This window comes from Falco cherrug, chromosome 6 (genome assembly GCF_023634085.1).
Source record: "Falco cherrug isolate bFalChe1 chromosome 6, bFalChe1.pri, whole genome shotgun sequence".
Lineage (NCBI taxonomy): Eukaryota > Metazoa > Chordata > Aves > Falconiformes > Falconidae > Falco > Falco cherrug.
The window spans coordinates 43866977-43890291 of record NC_073702.1 but is presented as its reverse complement, the minus strand read 5'-3'; the positions used below and the strand labels follow the sequence as shown (position 1 = coordinate 43890291).

The following is a 23315-nucleotide window of genomic DNA, read 5'->3' as shown; positions in this document are numbered from 1 at the left end:
TGTATACCACTATCTAATTATTATAAGCTCCATAAATCATCATCCACTTAAGGAGCTCATGTTTCTGCCAAGTTAAATGACTTCAGAACTGGTAGATAACATTCACTGTTTCAACTCCGATTCACTCTTGACTAGATCTGTTTTGATTCGAAAAAAAGGGCAAAAGACACTGTCAGTTTGGGAGAAGAATCTGAACGGAATATGGATTTTTATTGCAAAATTTTATTCCAGTAAAACATACAAGCTTTAATAGTAGTGAGTACCTTTATAGAGTGAGAATCAAAATACCAAATACTTTTTAAATAAAGAAGAATACTAGATCAGTTTTTTCACTAGCATCAGGCAAAGAGATAAAATGTGAGAGAGCTGACACAAAATACTGGAAAATAACAAACGTTCTTTGCCATCTTTGCATATAAACTTTCTTTCCCAAACTGTTAAGTACAACTCAGTAAGTGCTAGCAATTACTTTTTTTTCCCTAAACCTTTTCTGGGTCTTTTTTCGTGTGCATCTAGGCTTTTCTTCTCTTGCTTTGCTTGCAGCACTGGTTCATGAGCTTCCGACTCTTCTTGTTTTCTGCGCTCAGCCTCTAGCAGCTTCCTTCTGTATGCTTCCCGAATGCTGTGAATTCTGCCTCGTGTTTCATCTAAGGACGCCTAGCCAAAACCAAACCCCCCAACACATGAACCTTGATTTCATCACAAGCAACTGCACCCTTCCTGTTATGTTTTACTTTGTCACTCTGTAAGTACAGGGAGGACATCTCTCCTTTTCTTTTTACAGGTATTTTTATTTATTTGTCACAGTGACACAGCTATATGTCAGTCTCTTCACCATAAAGAAGGAGAGAAAGTTAACGAAAGTCCTTTTTAAATTGCTGGCATAATAAGCTAATTGAGTGAAAGGAGGATAGGCAACAGGCTAGTTACCCATCTGGGTCTAGTCCCTCTTCAGTTCCTGGCTTGCTTTTTTGTCTTAAACAGGTCTCTTGAAATCTAGTTTTCAGAAATTCAAAATGGCTTAGGAGCTTTAATCTTTTAAGAGACTAAAGGAGCCTAAATCACACAAGACCTTCAACAAGACTTAGGGCAAACTGGACTTGGACACTTCTGAAAACTTTTTCTTTTACATTTCCATCCTGGAAAATGGGGATACCTTTACACAGTCCTCTGTGGTCAGCAGATGAAAAAACTGTAAAAGTGCTAACCAGCACAGTATGCATGTTCACAAGTAACTCTCATTTTATATTCACACTGTGAAACACTTTAATGGACATTCTTTCTAGAAAGACCTGAGGATCTTAATAAAAATTTGCCCTTCTAATGTATGGTATGTTAGGCATCCAAAATCCTAGCAACATCTGGTTGGACACCTGGACATGCATTCTTGTTATGATCAATCAGTCACTGGTAGAGAGCTATAGCACCCTGTAGACTTGTAGTTAAGTAATATAAATTGGCTGTCTGGAAAGTTAAGAAGATGTTTTCAAGTGATTTCTGTAAATAGGTTGGTTTGATGTAAAATTATGTATACTGTCTCTTAACCAGTTTTAAGAGCTCTGAATAGTCGCCAGCTGATTGCTTGGGGCTATTTTATCACTGCTGTGTAACAAAGCATTTTGTTGTTCCTGTTGACACTCAAGGGTTAAGCCAATTTTGTGAAGATGTTTATACCAATTTTATGTGCAATGCTGAGTTAATCCTAACAATGGATCCTACACTAATGCTACCAAATCTATGATTTATAGACATGATTTTTTAATGGATTAATAATACCAATTTTTTGTTTGCTGGTGTCATGTATATTCCAGGAAAACCTTCTCTACCTTTGCAGTAAGGCACATTAGGAGCAACTTGCCCTCCTATGTAAATTATCTTGTTCTTTATTACTTTCCAAAAAGCCATGTACCTGTACAATTTATAACCAAAAAAAAATCCAAACCAGAGATGCTTTATCTAATATGCATCTGGTCATATATGTCAAATGCTTAATTTATTCTCACTTATAACTATCCTTTATGGTAATATTCTTAAAAGTTTTTTGCAAAGAGCTAGGTCAAGAAAAGACTAAGACCATCATATTAAGGATGTTCTACAGTACTATTTTCTTTTCCTAGAACCTTTAGTTTTAACCTTTGCCCAAAAGAAATTTCAAGCTTTTTCACTGTTTCTAATTATTGATAGTGAATACAAAAGTCTTGAGAATGGTTGATCAAGATATTCATACTAGTAGCGCATATCACAGTAATAGTTACCAGAAAGTAATCTTGAAAACTTACCTGCAGATTCTCATACATTTCAAGTATATTTTGCTTCAATAAAGCTCTGGCATTTTGTTCTTTTTCTCTTTGTTTGAAAGCCAACTCTCGAAGTTCCCTAAAATGATTGATTTTTTCTGCTTTACGTATCTCTTGCTGTTGAATGATAGACTCATTTCTTAGCACAGACTCAGGCATGGTTTTTCTGAAGGAAATACAAAGATATTTTTCTCATTTCAAATATAATTTTGGGGATGTATATTTTACGTTACACTTATAGTCATACATTTGGCATATATACTTCAATGTCACCATTGTATGGTTAGATAAGGTTAAGGAGTCACTTTTCCTCTGCTTATATATATCACCAATAAGTAAGTACATTCCTAAGGCCAGGTCTTCTCATACTTGAATGTCTATTTAAAAAAATATTTGTAAAATCATGCCTATCTTTGAACATATGAAAAACTCATAGATGTGACACTTATTTTTAATTTGCAAGAAGTATTTCCAGAAGTTTTTGGTATTTTAATTCAGCATTGGGACAAATGTTGGGTTTTTTGGTTTGTTGGGTTTTTTTTTTTCCTGTTGGCATAATGGAAACTAAGTGTATAATATATTTTTATAATTTGACTTAAATGACTAGTGTATAAGTCAATGAGTTGGAGGCAAATGAAATGCCTGTGGAAGATATTTTTCCATATTTTCTATTGTTTTAATGTTATTCACTTCAATATAACACCAGTTTCCTTTTCAATTTAAAATTAAATTTGAGGATTTTTTTTCAGCGTGTTCTAAGGTCTTACTGAAAATCAATTTGCTGTATAAATGCCACATTGAATACAAATGGATTTAAGCACGAACTGGGTTCTAGCTGCAGCACAGCAAACATGCAGATGCATGTATATTAGCTAGGTAAGTTCATATTAGCACATGTAATAAAGAATATAGTTCTTTTGAATAAAGAAATAATATAATTATTTCAGCTAATAACTATTATTATGAACTGAACTGCATTTTAAAAATATATTATTTGAATCTAGCATCACATCCTGACAAACTTGATATGTGCTTCTTTCAAGATGACCACTGAAATGGTCATCTTTGCCTGCACATGCATTTTCTTCAAGTTTTTACATCACATACTCATTACTTGCAGTGCAGTGACTCAGCATCTTTGATGTGTTATGATTAGGAAAGGACGTAAATTATAACTGAATGTAGGAAAACACAGATTTTAAAAAACATCCATACCAGGAAAATCAAAGCTGAAAACTGTATCTTGATCTACCTCTACACTTTTGCGTTCACTACTCAGTGATTTTGTGTACACAACATAAAGGACAGGTAAAACATGGCTGAGGATTTTCACGGCAACTTCTAACAAGCATGTGACAGAATAGTAGCTTACTTCAGTGGCATGTGAAGGATAAAGCCTAAATTCACACCTACTATACTGCATCCAATTACAGATAGGATACAAATGCATAAAAATTATATTGCATTTACTGATTTCTGTATATGAAAATCCTTAGCTAGTTGTTCATTTTGGTGTTTCACTGGGACTTAAGTTTTCCTGCTGTTTACCTCATATAAGGACTAAGGTCTATAGGCTCCCATTTTTTTTGCTGCTTTTGTAAGCTTGAGTCAGTAGCTTCTTGTGATGCTTTCTTTCCTGTGGTAAAAGAATCTACAACAGAACAAATTAAACCAGTTATGCAGTTTTGCTAGGAGGTTCCATCTAAATTCTTGCATAGTTTTTTCTTCTTTTGGCTTAGCAGAGTACATTATTAAGTGAGAGTATGGGTTGGAAAGGATATAATATTTCTGCCTTTTTATTTCCAACACTCATGATAGAATCAAAAATGCTGCAAAAACCCACGCATGCTAGACTGAAATTAATATATGTATTTTAGCTAAATCCACAATACTCAAGAAGGTTTGTAAATCTAAGCAAGAATGTTCAATTTAAATTGCCTAAAGAATATAAGAACAACTTCTAAGCAGCAAGGAATCACATTCTTTTATTAAAAATAAATCTACCAAAATATGATTGTTCAGTCCTGGCTGTAGTTAAAAAAAAAATTAATGATGTGCACTTTTGGGCAAAGATTTACTTTGGGAAGTACTGGTCTGTAGAAGAAAGGTCCCATGACAACTTAAAATTCTCATTCAGAAGTCTTGAATTTTTTTAATCACATGTATAGTAACCATATTATGCTTTAATGTACCATTCAATATAATGATGTATCTGATATTAAGCACGCCACTATGCTGAGCTGCCTTGTGATTATTCCAATGCTTCCTTCTTTTGGTTCACCTGGATGGGCTAAAAATCCCTGTAAAATTTTATGAGATTTAACATTGACTGGGGTAGTTTGTTTCCATAAATCCTCTCTTATTACTCTACTTATAGTACCAATCAATTAAAACATTTAAAAAATGTTACTTGAATTTTCTCACTGGAAATAGGAGTTTTCTGAGCATTAAAAAAATGTACTGTCTCTATACTTTCTGTCTATACATAGACAAATATACCAGCCTTCTCTGTTGGTCTAGAAGGGTGTCATGGATTTTGGAAGTGCCTTAGACACTGCCCATCAGGAAAGTTTTCTCCAGAACATAAAAATTCTCATTAAGATACTGAACATTACAGAAATGGTCAAGCACATTATTGCCTATTACTGCAGTCTATGGAACTGAACCATAACAACTTAAAGTCATCGGGGTGTCACCTCTGTACTTCATGAGACTTTGTATTAGACTCCAAATGCTTAGTTTAGAACAAAGCTCTTGGCAGACAACCATTACTTTTGAAATCCCAAGCCAGTAACTTAGAGAAAATAATATTTTTTCAAGTTCCTTTGGAATGCAAGAAATAACTAATGACGTCTTTGTCTAAAGCATAAGGTGAGGACTACTTCTGCTTTAAGTTCTGAAACATTCCTGGGAGGATTACTCACCTGACTGGAAAAATACTAATCTTAACAAGTTATGTACTGATCACAGATTCTACTTCCATGCAGATGAGCCATGACCAGATGTTGTCACAATCAGATGGGTATTTTACTTCCCTTTCTGTGATGGCCTGGTCTCAGCAGTATTTGCAGAAGAAAAAACCCAACAAACAGCCTTACATCCTTGCACTCAGTTCAAATTTTCAGGAGTCCAGTAATTGCCAGGGAATACAAATGAAGAATACATAGAAGTTGTAACCCTAAATAAAATTAGACAATACTTATGGAAGCTGCCAGGAAGCTGATGCTACTCAGTATGCAGTTTTTGACAGCTTACTTCCAGAGCACTGTCCACGAACAGTTTCCATGAACATTAACATAAAGAAAATGTGTATTAGAAGTATTACTGTCTGTCTTACATGTTATTTCAGCTGCTAAACAATTTTTAAAAATTTCAACACTAATGACCTCTGGTAACTAACTTGGAGTAGAGGGACTATTTTCCACTGAACTTCCAAAAAATTCAGGTTAACTCAGGGTTAGAATTCTACTACAGAAGGACTGCCTGCAGTTTGCTTAAGGGTAACTTGGCAGCCTCCAAGAGCCATGAGGCTGTATCTGTGTCTGAAAACAGAGCAATGCAACAACTAAAACTAGAGCAGATAGAGACCAAGCACGACACCTTTTGGTGCATTTGGGCACCTTTATCAGGGCTGCTCTATCCATTTACTACTAGTATTTAATGCAGAAGTCTTTTCTAAGATGCTGATGATGAACCAAAGACACGCTTGACAAAGTTACGCCCTTACCTCTTTCTCCTGAAGTAGGTGTTAAAGTGGCAGTCTCAGTCCCAGCTACGGGCTCCTCTGAGTATCTGTCAGCATACTTATTAATAAACCGCATGCGTTCCTGAAAAGCCTAGAGATCAAAGTTTTAATCCAGGTAAGAAAACTTCTACTGTATACTTTAAATGCCAAAGAATTTTTAAAAGTAGGAATCTATAAGTAGTCAATAAGACAGTAAATCTTCAAATCCAGTGCATGTGAGAGACGATGTTATTTTATATTACTGGTGAGTGTATTTCCCTGGTTTGATCTATGAAACTGCACCTCTAACAAAAGGAATACCATTAGTGAGACATTGGGGAGAAAAAAAGATAAACACAAAAGGACCACATTTCATGTCAGAGTCATATTCAAGCCAGCTCTCCAATAGATATTTTTTTTCTGAAATAATATCAACGTTAAACATCCAATTTTTCTAGGAATATTTTGGAACCATTATTTGTTTAGTTTTAATGTGCTGTGTAGAGGAGAACTAAATTAGCATCAGTACTTACAGTTAATCTTTAATTTCTATCAAGTGTGTCTTGAGTATATGAGTAAGAACCCCTAAGTAAACCTTTTTGAGATGGTCGTTCACTAAAATAAAATGTAGGCAGTACACTTTGAATGGTTTCACTCCGCTCGATGCATACTGGCTATATTTAGTACATATCCCAGATGAGAAAACAGTGCTGTCAATAACAAACCTAATGCCAGAGTGCAGTGTGTAACTCTGCCTGGGGCTGGAATCAGAAAAGATGCTAGGGTTCCTTCCCATTGAATCAGTCCCAAGATGTCACACTAAAGATCATCATGCAATGAAACGCTGGAAAATCACTTATCTCTGGGCAGTATAAAATTATCTTTGGATTTGAAAATAGAAACAAACAACCGAAAACCTGAAAAGCAAGGTTCCCTCATAGCTGAATGTATGGTCAGAATACGTACAGCTACTGCACCTCCTTAGGGAAATACTGCTTCCTCCTAGGAGCTTCTATAGCATGGTGATTTAAATTTCCTTCTGAGAAAGGGGAGCTATGGGTGCAAACACTTTCAAGTGCAATTACCTTTGATGACAAAACCTGGCATCACCACTTCTGCCTGTCCTTTCAGAAGGTGACTTTGGCTCACTGGGCTTTCTCTTAAGGGCTCATTGCCAGAATGAACAAAGCCAAAGTTCAGGCTGGAGCCAGGCACCTAATTCCCAGAGTCAAAGGGCATGTGACCCCTGGAACAGGCAGGCATTGGGGCAGGGTGACCAGGAAGAAAGGAGAAAGGAAAATTCCTTAGTCTGCATAGCAGAACCCCAATTTAGACCTTCTTTTTTTAGCATATCACATGCAGTTGCTGCAATTTGCTTAACGATAGCTGTTTTAGGAAAATGTCACAGACCTAAAGGGCTTTTAAAATGGAAACCTTTAGTTGTAATTTAGTTGATTTTCTGATGGAAAAAGGCAACAGTGATAGAACCAGCATGCTAAAGAGACTCTACACATCAAAGGGGATGCATTTCCAGCTCATCTTTAGGAGGCTGTACTTGCATTTTCAGTCTCAGCACAGCCAATTAAAGCTGCAGAGTAATGTATCTCTTCTTAAATCAGAATTTAATAAAGTAGTGTCAGGAAAAAATTTGGGGTTTGGATACACTGAAGAGAACTGAGAAGATCTGAAAGTGTAACTGGGAAGAGCCATGTCTGAGGTTCATTTCTGAAAGGTACTACAAAAAAGGCAAAATGCTTCTGAGCTTGGGTTTCTCTCAATGGCCAGTGGTGGTGGTGGTGGTGACTGGGACTGACTGTACAGGCAAGTTTAAAGACTGCATTTTGTTCTTTTATTTTCCTTTTTTTGGTAATGATGCTTCCAATTCTCAATCAGCAGTGTAACTTTTTGCTTTGCTAGAAAGAACCTGTATTATTTTTCCATCTTAAGCATACGTCATGTCAAAAGAGCCCAGCTGCAGCTGATATCTGAATTAGTTGCTTCTCCAGAACAGTGAATTCATACAGCACAGTAGGTACAGGCTCGTGGGTAACCTGCAACCCAGAAGGAATTAGGGAATCCTGGCTGCAGGGGACAATTTGAGTGATGATATGGCCAGGTGCCAGTTCTTCAAGAGAAATCTTTTTGTCATGTTTGTAACAGTTTATTTCTCACTAGAATCTGTTCACGCTAAACATTAAACTTGTCACAAGTAGCAGTTCTGCAATTGTGTGGAGGTAGTGGGCTTTCTAAGGAGAAACTTTGTTTTGTAAAGCAGAATCTCAGTGATCTAGAGAAGTCTAAAGTTGATGATCTGGAATGCTGTCCAGAATTCATGCGCATAATCACTTTTGATTCTTGAAGCTGTGTTAAGATTTCCTGTCTTCCACATTGTGGTGAGGACAACCATGTGAAGTCAGGTCCCTGTTGTGGCAACTGCTCTACCATAACAGCAGCTCCTGGAACTTGTGAAGAAACATTACGGCAAAGATTGCGCTCCGGTATTACCTTGATAGCTCTTCCTGGCTCTGCAGACTCCCATGCTTGTTTCATAGCTTTGATCTCATCTGCTCGCTGGGTGTCTTTCTTCACCTCCAGAACATCTGCCTGCCTCTGTTCACTAACTAGACGTAAAGTCCAGTATGGTTTGTTTGAAGCGGCTTGCTGAAAGTGAAGTATTATAAAGACAATGTATTCACTGGTCTACATTTACTACCACTATTTAGGATGAAGTTATGTTTCTGTATCTTGATAATTTTCCCGACTGATACACATTATACATTCATACACACTGACATGGCATTACTACACAAACAGTGGCTGCCAAAGGAAAGGAAATTACTTTGCAACATCTAAAGCTCTTTGAGTTTTTATTTTTACATGCTTCTGCCAACTCCCATACAGCATGCTCCACACTCCCAGTTCTTCTGAACAGTCTGTCTGAACAGGAGTATTTTGTAGCGATTTTTCATGCAGTTGTCTTACCTCCCTGCCAAGCTTTTTTCTTTTCTTTCCCTCCTTCCCCTTCCTTTCTTCCACAAGCTTTTCTACTAGAAGTCTTATTGTATTCAATTAGGCTTTTTGTATAGAAATACATCTTGCTCTGTCTTATGAGGCATCAGGTTTTTTCCAGTTACTTCCCAAACTCTATACATACTTATCCAGAACTGTAGGGTACAACTAGTGCCTGAAATGTATGAGACTATTCTGCTGTCTGAGCAATGAATGAGACATTGTGCTGTATATACTTCTGAAAACCATACTATCTACAGAATCTTTAAGAACAAGATTTAGAAGTAGAGATAGGAGTTCAGCTTTTATTTGAGACTGAAGGTGGGCATCTTATCTGCAAGCAGTCCCACCTCAAAACTCGCATCTATTTTAGTGGCAGACCAAAGAACTCCCAAGAACCATCACCTCAGCATGCCTAGCGTACCCAGTCATTGGAGCTCAAGGCAGAAATCTGACACAGCCTGAAGCTTCACTGCATTTCTATGGCCAATAATCTCAACTGCAGCCACTCAGACTGCTCTGAAAGAAGGGTTAAAGCACTGTTCCAGAACTCTGTATAATTAGGTGTGGATATGAATCATAAGGAAGTTTGCTCTGCAGCAGGTTTAGTCAACAAAACAATTCAGTAGAGATTTCTTTATTAAAAACTCTATGCAGATGCCCACCCCTTGAACTACCTGCCATGAGGCAGCAAAATTCCCAGCAAAAGTAATACCATTAAATGAGGAGCTGCCAGTTTCTTCTTTGCCTTCCATTAATCTGTTCACAATCAATAGAGTTAATTATTCCTTTTAAGGCATACAGGCTGGCAGTAGCCTTTCTGTCAGCCACAGAACACTCAGATTATCCCACCACAGATGAGAAGAATTTGCAAGCAGGTACCAGTTTTTCTGCCATCGTACGTCTGCAAGTTAATGACAACTGTGACATATGAGACAGGAACTGACTGCTGCAGAAAGACCTATTGCATGTCCCTGGGAACTCATGAAAACCACTACCATGAGGGAATAATGGGATGTGAATATGGCAAATTCATGGAGTTTATTAAACCTTCAGCAGAGACAGAAGGTTTAATACAGTAGTTGCTTTACAGATAAACACGAAAGGAGCACATTGCATCTCTAAATACAGGATGCCTGTCTTTTACATGTGTCATTCAGTCTCTCTCAGTGTAAAGCTAAGAAGGTGGCAAAGCAGGCCATAGAGAAATGCAAAGGATACAGTAAAAGAGCTATTAATACTGATCTGCAGACCTGAAACAAACCCAATTTTTGGCTTTGTTCTCACCTGAGATTCAGGTGGAGATGCAAGATGTAGAAATGATCCTCTTTCTTTACTGGACCTCTCTTTTTCTGTCTTCTCAGATGCTTTATCTTTTGATTTTCTGGTTGGTTTAGGAATACTTGCAGACTTTTTTCCTTCAAAATAATTGGGCATTAGAGGAAAGCTATGCTCCGTATGCTTTTCCCCATATGCTATTCAGATGTAGTTATGATGTGTGATGAATTAGAGGATACCATTGTCATCCATTAATTTATTTCCCCATATAAAAGCCAGGTGGAATAACAGCACAAAACAGCCATACAGAGACACAAAGAAGAGTCAGTTAATTAGTGGACACTTTCAAGTACTACACTAATATTTATTGGTGGACCAAGAAAGAATATGGCAACAAAACAACTTTTAAAAACAGATTTATAAGGTGGACAGGCTTATCTGTCCTAAATAGCACTCTACCCTGGGCTTAACTGTGAGTTTGCCATGGTCCCTACACATCAAGTCACTGCACTGTTGCCTTGTGTATGGGTCAGTCCAAAGACTGCAAGGTACAGAATCACTGCCTGAGTCTTACTTCTCTTATATAGGCTCATACAATCTCTGTCAGTGTTATGCACCAGGCAGGTGAGAAGCTCAAAGCAGGTGAAGCCAATGTTCTCAGTGTCTCATATCCTTGTAAGCCTGAAAGTGTAAAGTGCAGAAGGGAAGATACACCCCATCAAAAATTCAAGGAAGTTAAGGCAAATAAAAATATCTGATATTTGCTGCATATTTAAGATCATTAAAAATTATCATTCAGAACTACCTAAGAACATTTTGGATTTGTTATTTTATCAGCACATACATACGCTATATGTCTGAATTAAAGATACTGAGAATTGACATTTGCAACACTTATTCTGCACTGTCTTAGTTGGTAGGAGCTGTTATGAAGACCATGCATGTCATATTCTCATTAGAATAAATTAATAAATAAAGCCTGTAATAGCATATAGCATTAATAGCATAAGGAATATGTCAACTGAAACAACTTGGAAAGGACCCACAACACTATGAGAAAGATTAAAGATGTGACTCTGAAATCTCTGTTTCTCTGTACTTAAAACATAAAAACAATTATTGAAAACCTAGATTTAGTCAGTACAATAAAACAGAGGATTTATCTTCGAAAAAAGAGGAAATGAGTGTTTTATAATGTGACAATAATAATAAGATACCTTTCACTCAATGCTATTCTTTTCTAATTTCTTTCCACTGATGACAATCACTGTGCTGCATGATTAATGAGCTTTGGATCAGATCTGCAATGTCATGGTTGAGGATATATGGATATATAAAATTGTAAATATTAAATATATAGAAACATATTTATAGCCAAGCATTGGAACAGGCTGCCCAGGGAAGTGGTTGAGTCACTATCCCTGGAGGCATTTGAAAGATGTGTAGATGTGGTGCATAGGGACATGGTTTAGTGGTGGACTTGAGAGTCCTGGGTTAACGGTTGGACTCAAAGATCTTAAAGATCTTTTCCAACCTAAATGATTCTATGATTCTAACCACACATACAAATACATATTATAAGATATATATGTGTAATACATCATACATTATAGATGTGTTTATGATTAAGTTCTATTTATTATTCTTATGTCCTCATGCTACTTAAAGAATGGACAACAGCACCAAAGTGCTAAGCTTAAATTGATTCAATGCTACCAAAGTATACATTAAAGAATGAAAGCAAAAATTAAAGTGGTCTCCACAAATATTGAAGATACTAAAACAGCTCCAGAGGAAATGCAAATATAAAATAAATAGTGATGACATTATTTGAAGTTATAATATCATTACCTAAATGGCTTTCCATTTAATTTCACATTATCATAACATATTAGCACCATGAATCAGGCTGGTGTACATGCATTATTCAGTGAATTACTAATTTTTAAATATTAATTATTTATTGTTTATACAAACACTCAGGAGACACTCAGTGTCTTTAGCTAAATTATATCAGACAAAGACTTCTATGTCATGAAATACCACCAGCTTTGTCTGGCTTCTATAAATATTGTACAGCTCAGAATTTTAACATTTTGATGCTCTGGACTTACTGCATACACTGAGAAGTTAATACATAACAAACAAGCGTATGAAACAAGGTGAGGCATTTTGCTTTAACTCCAGATAAGAAGGCTTAGGGCAGGATTCAGTTGAGCTCGCTTAGCTCATGGTATGGCAGTGCTGCCCGGGTTCCCCCAGCCCTCTTCCCTCCCTCAGCAGGGCAGGCAGTCTCCCTGGTTTTGGGATCATTCTCCAGATATTCCTTGGAGGGAGCATGGCTGCAGTTTGGCACTATAGCATGCAGCCCACTGTCTGTACGGGGGATGTGAGCAGTTCCTTGGGGCTTTTCCAAGGACAAAGTCAGGCAAATGCTTTGTATGGGATATGATAAGAAGAAAGGCAGGGAGATGATACAGAAAGCTCACAGCTTATGCATCAATCATCACAAACTCTCAGTGGCAGTTATTGTATGTGTGTGGCACCGAGAAAAGCTTGGGCATCACACCAATTGACAGTGATGACAAACAGCTGACAGCAACTCTTAAAATTAGATTCTCTACCACTTTGCAATTATTTCCGCCAAGATTCATTTAGTCTAATGCCAGAAGGGACCATAGTGATCATCCAGTCAGATGTCCTATCTATGACACCCTAAATAATTACCCTAAGTGATTCCTATCTGAAACTCATAACTCCAGATTGAGATACAATTCTATTTTTTAGGTAAGATAGACAGCTACTCCTGATTTATGAAATTAAAATTACAGAACATGTATCTTATTCATAGGTAAAATACAAAGGAGTCCTTTAAAGTTTTCTTTGAGAAGTTGCTATGCTCCCACTGTCCAAAACAGGCTCTGAGCATTTAGTGGGATTACTCAGTAGTTGGCAGAAATGACTGTTACTTGCCCCATGACAGGCTTTCAGGTTTGGTTAGGAAATGACCAAGAAGTTCAGACGTTGCCTTTTGCTGTCTCTGACTGGACACTCAGAAAGATTCTCAACAGAAAGCAACATGACAAATCTTTCCGAAGCTGGGCTCATCCAGATGCTGAAGTAGCAGTAAAAAGACACCAGGATAGAACCAAACCACCAATATGGTGGCAGGAGTAGGGTGGGGGTAGAGCATGGCTTAGGGGTCTACAGGTCTTTAAACCCTAGCACCATCATATATCCTCAGTGACCTATTTTTTCACTGAACACCAGGCAAATGATTAATCACTACAGAAAGGCAAGGTGGGAAAGATATAACGAGAGGAGGAACTGAACATCCTGTTAAACTCCTTGTGAAATGCTGTGCTTCGCATGAAGAGAAAAAAATAGGAATATCCAAAGGATCATTGCCTCTCCTGCCTTTTCAAACCGACCTCTACTGCCTGGGTTGGGCACCCTACCTCCCACTGTTCTCCCAGTTGGATAGACAGCCTTCTCTTAGCAGCAGCTAACACTCTTGGTCAACTTAAGGCACTATACAAAATACATGCTGCAGGCAGCATTCAGTGCACTGGTGATTCAACTCTGGGTTGTGACAGTTGCACAACAAAACTGATCTTACTACAGGAAAAGTAAAACCAAAGAACTCAAAAAGACAGTAGCTGAAAACCATATGTAGAAAACAAATCTTAAAATAATTTTGTATGCACAGCCAAGCAACTTAAAATGGTATCAGCAGTTGCAAGACTGCCTGCTATTTTCCCCCTTTTTATACAAGAATTATTATCCAGACCTTATATTTTTTTACTATTTTTCCACTGAAGTCTTGCCCCATTAACAGTTCCCAATGGAAGGGGAAAAAGGAAAAAGAAGAGAGAAAAGAATGAAGACTGTATAAATAATGAACTATCTGGCACTTTCTAATTTCTGCATACTTGGGTTTTCCTGGTTAATGCCATTTTAATGTTTTGTGTGTGCAATGTGCTCTTTAATAAAACATTTATTGAGATTTCATATATAATAAATATGATTAAATATTAGTAATGAAAAAAAATTTTGCTAACACAGTCCTTTTTACAAGTACTGCCAAACTGTAGTATTAGGGAAGAAAATTCTCCAGTTTACAGATGCTATGATAATTTTGTATTTTGTATTTGCTGTTTGTTATTATTTTTTTTCTGCAAAAATGTTCTTAAAATTACTTATAATATTGGTGAATAAGGAGAGTATAGTAGTATGGGTTTTCATTTAAAGGCAGACTAGTTTAAAAGACTTTAGTAAATGCTAATCCAAAGCCAAAATATGCTTTTGCCATGATAAATTAGCTTTAATACAAAACTAACTCCAGATGGCACTGTTGTCTTACATGAAGAAGTGATACCTGAAAAGGTGAAAATTTGTGGCAGGAATTTTCCACCTGGCTTGCTGCAGCTTTCTTGAAAATCACATGGTGAGAGGATGCCTTGATTACATACCAACACTGCTATTACATGAATTGTGTGTTTGACAACTGCTGCTGCCAGCTTCAAATGGTAAAGCTCAGCTTTTAAATTGCTTTAAGACTAGTTCACAATCAAAAAAAGATTCACAGATTAAATGTTTTTCCCAAAATACTTAACTATAGTAAGAATTCCAGATAAATATTGCTGTTAATAGGCATACATAAAATAAATGCCAATTAGTAAATATCATAAGTGTTGGTGTTTAAACTTTATGATATATTTTGTTTTTAAACGGGGCAATCTGTTGGTATCCTTGTATAAACAGAAACACCCAGTTAATATGAACTGTGAAATGTATTTGGGTTACTTTGAAAGTCAGCAATTGTGAGAGGACACAAAAAACACCATATTTAAAAAGAATCCTAAGAGCAAAGTCCTCATTATCCTTGACTGCAGCTTGAATATGGTTGACTGCAAATGAGCTGAAGCATCAGTCAGGGTGGAGAAGGGGAGCTATGAACTGGAATACTGCTACCTTGAATGAAGCATGAGAATATTGCTGATGTTGACAAGCTTCAGTAATAACAGCTGAGAACTAGTGAAGAAACTCAGAGATCAAGTGACCCCCTTTGACCTTCAGTTTTACAGACTATGGTATAGCACGACTGGTGTGTTAAGTGTAAGCTGTTACTACACAGCTGACTCAGGAGGGTAAGGCAATGTCACAGGATGTCTGTTGTAAGAAGCAGTCTATCAGTAAAGGGAAAAGGAGGGGAATAAACGGAGTCACCTAGGAAGAAACGATGATTTTGTAAAGAATGCAACAAACTAAAAGCAGGTGAAATCCGGACTAAAAAAGCTGTGTACAGGCCTGTAAGGCTACATGAGATAGCTCTTGAAATATTACTGAAATTGGATAGGGACTATAGTAAATCAACAAGATACGTCTTCGTAAAAGTTCTGTAACACTAGCTGAGAAACGACTGCAAAAATCTCAAATGTTACACTCATCTTAAAAATAAGAAATGAAAAAATATATGTCAGCAATTACTGCTGCTGAATCTGAATAAAGTCTAAGGTATCAGAATTTTTTTTAAAAAATACGACCAGCCATTTAAAAAGAAATATGTAACCAAAGTAAGAAGTGAGAAATACCACTAATAAATAAAGATCAACTCTTCCTAAGAAAATGTAAGGGTATTAGCAAGTGTGTGTATATATATATATATATATATATATATATATATATATGAAGAAGGATAATGCAAATGATCTAACCTTAGCTCATATTTTAAAAATTGAGTTCTAGAACTTTTATATTAATTATATGGGAAATGTGAATTGTGGTGGTGGAATGAATGGTGGAAAGTAATATTTTAGGCTCTGTAGAAATCTAGGGGTGAGAGCACAGGGGAGTCAGTTGAATGTGTGTGCGCATGTGTGTGTGTGTGATGATCTGCACCAGCAGCTGGAGTAAGGCTGCAGCCTCAGGAGCTCATGTGAGATCCAGGGGCCAGCAACTGGGTAGACTAGGTGTCTAACTCCAGCTGCTGGAAGGAACCACCCTAGATATATAGTCTCTCTAAAGGACTTCCAGTCTGAGTGCTCTGAGCATTTGTCTGTGATCTGTGTAGCTGGCAATGAATGTATGTATATACGTAGTGTGTGTGTGTCCTGTGTGCGTGTTCCTGCTGGGGCTGTATCTTCAGCCTTGCCTCTCTTGGGCTGCTGGATCCAGCATGATAAATTTTCCTCTAACATAATTAAGATCTAAATCGTTCTGTGTCAGCCCCAGGGACAAAAGGAGAAGCAAGATGAGACATTTATCTAATTTCTAAGGATACTGACTAGTATTCTAACTGCTTTTAATATGTGTTGGGGTTTATTTCTGTCCCTTAACAAGAAATGCTAAGAGAATATGGAGAAAAAAAAGAAAAACTGCTGTAATTTCTCTGTCCCCATTCCGTCTTGAATACACAGCTTATCCTTGGGACCTTTCCTAGTCTGGCCTCCTGCCTAAATTCTCCTAGCAGTACAGAAGTAATACATATCCAATAAGAGGCCTTTCCCCCCCCTCTTGTCAGTGCATTTTCTTAAATTACCAGCACACGTTTCTCTAGTTTCAGTAGAAACTTCTATGTTTGGATGTACTTTGTCTGGGCACTGTGCCTTTATGTTATACTCCATCGGTCTCTGACTGTAGAAGCAGTTATACTACAGCTGTTCCAGATCCCTACCTAAAGCTAAGCCCTATGAAGCTCAGGTGAGTTTTGTAAAGTATTCTCTGACTTCTCTGTAATTTAGGAACTAAAGGTATACAGTCATGCAATCAAATCTCATTTCTATGAACAACACAACAAAGAGCTTTTTTGCTCAATTATTGCACTCAAGCCATGAATAAAAGAGAAAAATGTCATATGGTCTTGGCTTGTAGCAATGTCACCCTTTTTTAAAATCAAATGATGCATTTGACTGAATACACACTTAGATTGACGTACCTTTGATATAATTTTTCTCCATTTCTTTCAGTTCCTGAACAAACAGAGACTGACTCTCAGTAAGTGGCCAACTATTATACAACACCAATGCTTGTATGATATACTTGTGAGACTGTGAAAGAAAATGCAGTATGTTAACATGCTGAAGGCTTAACAATTATAGTAACCGTTCAAAAGTCCTGTAGGTTAGTAAACTGCCAGCTATTGAACTCAGCAAACAAAACACATTGTTAAATTTACAAGCTTACACCATTAAAGTATTCACAAGAAGCTTTAAAAATTAGCATTAATTCCACAGATTTTATTTTCATTTCTGTGAAATGAAACAATTACTCATGTGTTTATCAAGTAAAACTAAATTGGGATATACAACAAGGACCTACATTCCTGTAAGATTTCCATGTAACTTTCCTATGTATGTCCTGTACTAAAACAAAGACTTTTGTCTTTGAATTTAAGACCTACTAAAGGGCTTTGAGCCCTAATAAAAGTACTCAATAATGTCTTAATTTGAGGTAGAGGTGACAGGGTCCATGGGTTATTTGAAACATTTTCTACGCTGAACAGGAAATTACTCTCTTTAAAAATGGTTTTCCAAGTTCTAAAGCCAGTTCCATATCAAAGGAACAACTGTGGAATTTATTTCTCAATAACCTTTTTTTTCTCTTTCTTTGAATATTTTGCTGCAATTTAAATCCGTTATCAGGAAAAATCACAGTACAGAAACACTTGGAGACAGAGAATCAAGAATTATTTTAGAAAAGAAATGTTATTTTTCTAAGACAAATAATACTAGGTGAAGTCAAGAAAAATCCACATTTTTGACATCTGTCTCCGAGAAACTCTGCTCAAGTAGCAGCTAGTGTGTGTGTTACTAAAGCTTTCACCTGACTGGCAACAGGTCTATTAAAACTGTTAGAGGTGGCCTTCTCTTACATCATATTTCAAAGAAAACTCACATTGAAGCGTCAGAAGTTTAATTTCATTACTAGTTGGTTTTGGCCCTTAGCTGAAAATTATACTTGAATTGGACCTGGCAAATGAAGAATATCTAAAGACTGAATATACCTTCATTTGAAAACCAAAATGACTCCTCCTTACTTATTCATATACATACATGATCCTTTCTCCATAGCTTCATTCAGAAGCTATCAACAACCTTAATTTTGGATTCCTTGTTCTTCCTTCAGAATATTAGTTTTCCACATGTACTAAAAGAATTACCAGTACCCCTTCATCGTTTAGGGTGTGGGGGGTTTTTTTGTTTTGGTTTGGGTTTTTGTTTTGTTTTCCCAAACCCCAATGACTTGGAATCTCTTACTTGTTGTGGACTTACATCATTACTCTGAAAGTTTTCCAAGAGGCAAGATTCATCTTTTAATATAGATGGACCTTCCTGTACAAGTCCTGGCTTGAAAGGAGTTTTGGTGTCCTTTGAAGATGAAATATGACCTTTTTTTTTTGATCCTCCAGTTTCCGATTCCTTCTTCATTCTACTTCGAATAATCTGGATTTTGCTTGCTGCAAGATGATAAAAAAAAGTCAGTGTTAATTTCCAGAAATTCTATGAATTATTGTCATGGGGTAAACAGATGCCCCCAGAAATTGAGAAAGAATTACTATAGTCAATTTTCTCATGCTGTATTATGATCACAAGGTTCTAATTAAAATTATGCTTATTCCAAATAATATCCTGCTTTCACTCTACATGCAAATCACAAATCTCTTCAAAGTAAATGAAAAATTTGAAAGACTATATATATATAACTGTTGCTGTTTATAAAGCATATAATTTTTCCCCCCAAAACCTACACTTCTTTCCTACACTAACCACCCCAGCACGATCCTACTTACATGATACAAACAGCCTCGTACTCTGTATGGTGGGGTGTCTGTGTAGCTAATCTAATTTAATAAATTTGGTATACCTGCAGAAGGGAGGGAGAGGTGCGTTGGCCACAGTTCTGGCAACTCCCACCCTTCCAGAAGCCTCTTCTGTCAGTCTGACACAAAGATCACAGCTGATTGAGGTTTAGGAAAAGGCAGTCTTGAAAGGAGCTATAGAACTATTTGCGGTCTATCATTTATAAAGTTATATCATTGTCTCCTAAGGAAGGTATTACTGTGGAAAAACTGTGAAACCATGTATGTGCTAAGGAAGGGCTGTCACAGAAGTATTAATCCAGAAAATAAACTTGCGTTCATTTCTAATGATAGATTCACTGAAATCTATGATATTACATTGCCTGAACATCTGCAGAAAGAGAATTCTGAAAGGGAATATCTTGTAGAAAACTGACTAAGGAAAAAATAACACCTCTGGGGAAGCAGCTTCACCTGTGTTACACTAACAACAGCTGGACCATCAACTGGGAAAGGGACATCTTTTTGACTTCACTGAGGACAGAAGGCTTTACTCTTCCCAAGGTTTATTGTAGAAACAAAGGATGATACTGTATTGTTGCAACACTTCAAAAGAAAAACGTACAGGGTTTTATGTGTGTTGACAAAACATCCAGGTGAGTTCTCAGGAGCTGACAGGACTATTAGATCAGATTCAGCAAAAATTACTGGTGGTGTGTCAGTGTATAAGCGCCAAATAAAAGGTTAAGTGTGCCACTAGATACTCAAAGGGAATCAGGAGCTATTATCACTTATGGAAGTCAAAGGCCACAGATTACTTGCTATCACATCTTTCCTCTGCATAAGGCAGTGCTTCCTTTTTCCTAAGAAAATCAGTAGAAGTCAGGAAATTAAAACAAGACCTTGCAGAGATGCTTTCTTCAAGATGTCTCAAATTCCTAATCATAAGCTATGAGTTGCTCTTTTGCATGACATTCAGGATCTGTAGTACCCGAGCTATCCCTCTTGCTGGCCCTGTGGTAAGGAGGTCTGTGAGAGAAACGTGAAGGAAGACAACAACACTTGGTTTCTTCTAACCCATTTTTTAAGAGTGATGCAACTCCACAGGTGGTTTTTTGTACAAGATATGCCTAAGCAAGCCTGTGTCTGCAGAGTACTTCCTCACTCAAATACAGCCTGCTGAGCTTTCCAGGTATTAGTCAGCTTCCCATGCGGTGGAGGTGAGAGGAGATGTAACTCGCAGTGGTTAGATTATCAAATCTTTCATCAGAGGGAACCAAAATCATGAAGCTTTCACTCAACGGAAGTACATATGGATGAAGAAGAAACATTATCCAGACCAGAATCTAACATGTTCTTTTACATCTGTGTGAAAAACCTCCTGCAAAAAACCAATTTAGATTCTAAATGGAAGAATAACTATCAAGGTAGGTGGGTTTCAAGGGAGGCTGTATTCCTTAGGCTATCATTATCTTTCATGAACGCCTCAAAATCCTCTTTTTTCTTTCCTAAACCCGAAGAGCTTAAGTATTGAAAAATTCTATAGTGGTTTGCCCAGAGGATGATCCTGACATGAAGATACCTCAGCTCAGAATCTGGTGGAATCTGGTCCATAAAGCTCATTCTGCTTTCCTTGCTGGAAAGATTACTTGGAAGTTCCCCAAAATGCCTACACACCCAAAAAAACAGTTCTAGCAATTGTCACCAGGTGGTGCTGTGACACCAAATTTGTTTTCTTGCTACATGCATCTATATTCAGCCCTGGCTTTCCTAAGCAAAGCTCTGGCTAGGAGCTCCTGCCTACCTTGGTTCCAGGTTCAAACAAATATCCGAAGCATCAAAGATTGATATTCTGAGACTGGAATGTATCAGGCTTATACTATGGAAAATAAAAGGATTATGAGCGTTCGCTTGCCCATCTGTGCTTATCAGGACTGCTGTGCTTGTATCAACAAAATGAGTTGTGCTTGCAACGTGTCAATATGCAAGTCCTTTACTGGCAAGTGAATGTTCATTTGACACATCTCAGAAGCAGTAAATATAATCAAAATCAATTGGTTTAATGTAGTTTTTGAGCTATAACATACATTTATAAAACAGCTGTGACTGGAGATGAATTAACAGTTTGTGGGTGCGAAAAGGGGACAATGTTTTATTGGTTTTGCACAATAACATCACTTAATAGTACTTCTGGCAATACACTAATCAATTCTATGTTAGGCAGAATGTGTGATTCTGAATAGGTCTCAAATGTGAGGACTGTCTTGCTTAATGAACAAGTTTGGTGCTGGTGGTATAGCAGTGGTTTCTGATTATTCTTACTCTGTGAAAACACACTTTTTTAAAGAATAACCAGATACTGACAGTAGGAATGTCGTTGTACTGAGTATCCATTGTACAAACTCCCACCTGAACTTGGCATTAGTATTTATGGAGGTTTCTACATTGTTACTGTACAGCTATAATTTCCTAACACTTTTGACAATAGCAGAAAAACATGCTTTGACAATTCCATAAATTGCACCTACAAACTCTCAGCAGGGTGGGTAATATAATACTGTCATACTGCTTACGCTCAGTACATTTCATAATCTTTTCACTTAGCGTGAATGCTCTGAAAGATTTGGAACACATACAAAATGTTGTATTTTTGATATACAGCATGCATATATATAGGAAAAGAACTTCAATGTTAAGGCCACTTGGCCTAGTATTGTAAAAATAACAGTAATAGTGAAAAAACCCAATAAATAGTGACAGCTTCAGAGTCATTCCTTCCAAATGACAGCTCTCTATGCAAGCATATACACTTAAATGACATCAGAATATTCATTTCACCTTCAAATACAGTCTAAAATCAACACTTTTTAATAGGCTCTAGTGCTGAATAGGAACCTGACGTGATGACCTTTCTATTTTCCATCGGGTTAATATAACCGATATTACCATTGACTGAATCATAACGGATTTTGTGAGGGTATTTTTTTTAGTTCTTCTCACCTACGCCCCTGCTAGTCTGGCAAAGACAAAACGTCCCTCTTTGCTATTCTGCCCCACGCTCTCCCTTCCAGCGTCTGTTGAAACCCATTTCTTTTCTCTTTCACCTGATTGTGCCTTTTAACTTATCTCCATCTTCAGACTGTGATCTTTGTCAAAAAGACAGTCTCCTGAAAGGAAGTTTCTCCTTCACTTTACCGAGGGTAACTTGGTGATTTATTTCAAGTATTGTGATGCTGACTCTAATCTGTATTACAGCCTTCCTGCTTCTATTTCCACCAGTCTACTATTATGTTTAACAATCCATTCCCACATTCCAAAAACAGTAACCAAAAATAGCTACTGATTATCTTGGTAACTCAGACAGAATCATGACCGCTTCTCCACAACTTCCTTTAAAACCACAACATTGTGATCTGATGAGTTACACTTCAAGAGCATGGTCTCCATAGGATTTAATTTTACATTTCTAGTAATAACAAGGTGCAGTTGAGACAGAAATCAAGATGTTTCATAAATATGATTAAAGTAGTTATTCTTCCCACGCATCACTGGAAATTTAGACAAAACATTTTTCTAAAGGATCACATCAGAAAACTACACAGTTCAAAAGAGTGGAGGTAAATACATGAAATATGATGCTATTTTGGGCTTCAGTGAAGCAATAATCCAGTATTTGAACAAGTTGTCTTCTCCTCAGGTTCTGAGTATGGTCAAACAGGCAGAAACTGATTGATTTACAGACGATTTATTGTCTAAAAGTCTTCATAAAAGGACTGAAGACTAGTATCTTACAACACTGATGTACAGTGATGTCCCTGGAGAGTACACTAGCTGACTTGTTTGCTTATAAACAACTGCTTTATTTAAGCAAACTTGTAGTGCTTATGAATAAAATAATTTTCAAAATGAAACCCACAGATAAAACGAAAAATTCAAAATAGTATATGATCTTACAAATACTACGGAAATAGCTTGATTAAGAAGTGAAGCATAATGAAAATAGGGAAACAAATGAAGATTAGGAATGACATTACGATGGCACAGCAGTAGCACCTGAATTCTATTACATATAAGTAGCGTAGCAGAAGCAGGTAGATGATACTTCATTTTTGTTAAAAATTACCTGAGCACTATGGGGGCAATTATTGAAAATATGTCTAAGAATTATATACCTTATTGAGCTGTATTTATCGTTTCTGAACAGTAA

General features: G+C 36.9%; 1 protein-coding gene across 1 annotated transcript in view; it reads right to left on the bottom strand.

Moving 5' to 3' along the window:
* Positions 1-202: 202 nt before the first annotated feature.
* The window catches only part of ADGB (androglobin), a 119934-nt gene continuing 96821 nt past the window's right edge, over positions 203-23315 (bottom strand). Inside the window, exons 28-35 of the mRNA XM_055714125.1 lie at positions 18582-18766; positions 17246-17357; positions 10318-10448; positions 8527-8682; positions 6025-6133; positions 3846-3948; positions 2280-2463; positions 203-657 (exon numbers count right to left, since the gene is read on the bottom strand). Coding sequence (XP_055570100.1) covers positions 466-657; positions 2280-2463; positions 3846-3948; positions 6025-6133; positions 8527-8682; positions 10318-10448; positions 17246-17357; positions 18582-18766 — 1172 coding nt within the window. The 3' untranslated portion in view covers positions 203-465. The remainder of the gene's footprint in view (positions 658-2279; positions 2464-3845; positions 3949-6024; positions 6134-8526; positions 8683-10317; positions 10449-17245; positions 17358-18581; positions 18767-23315) is intronic.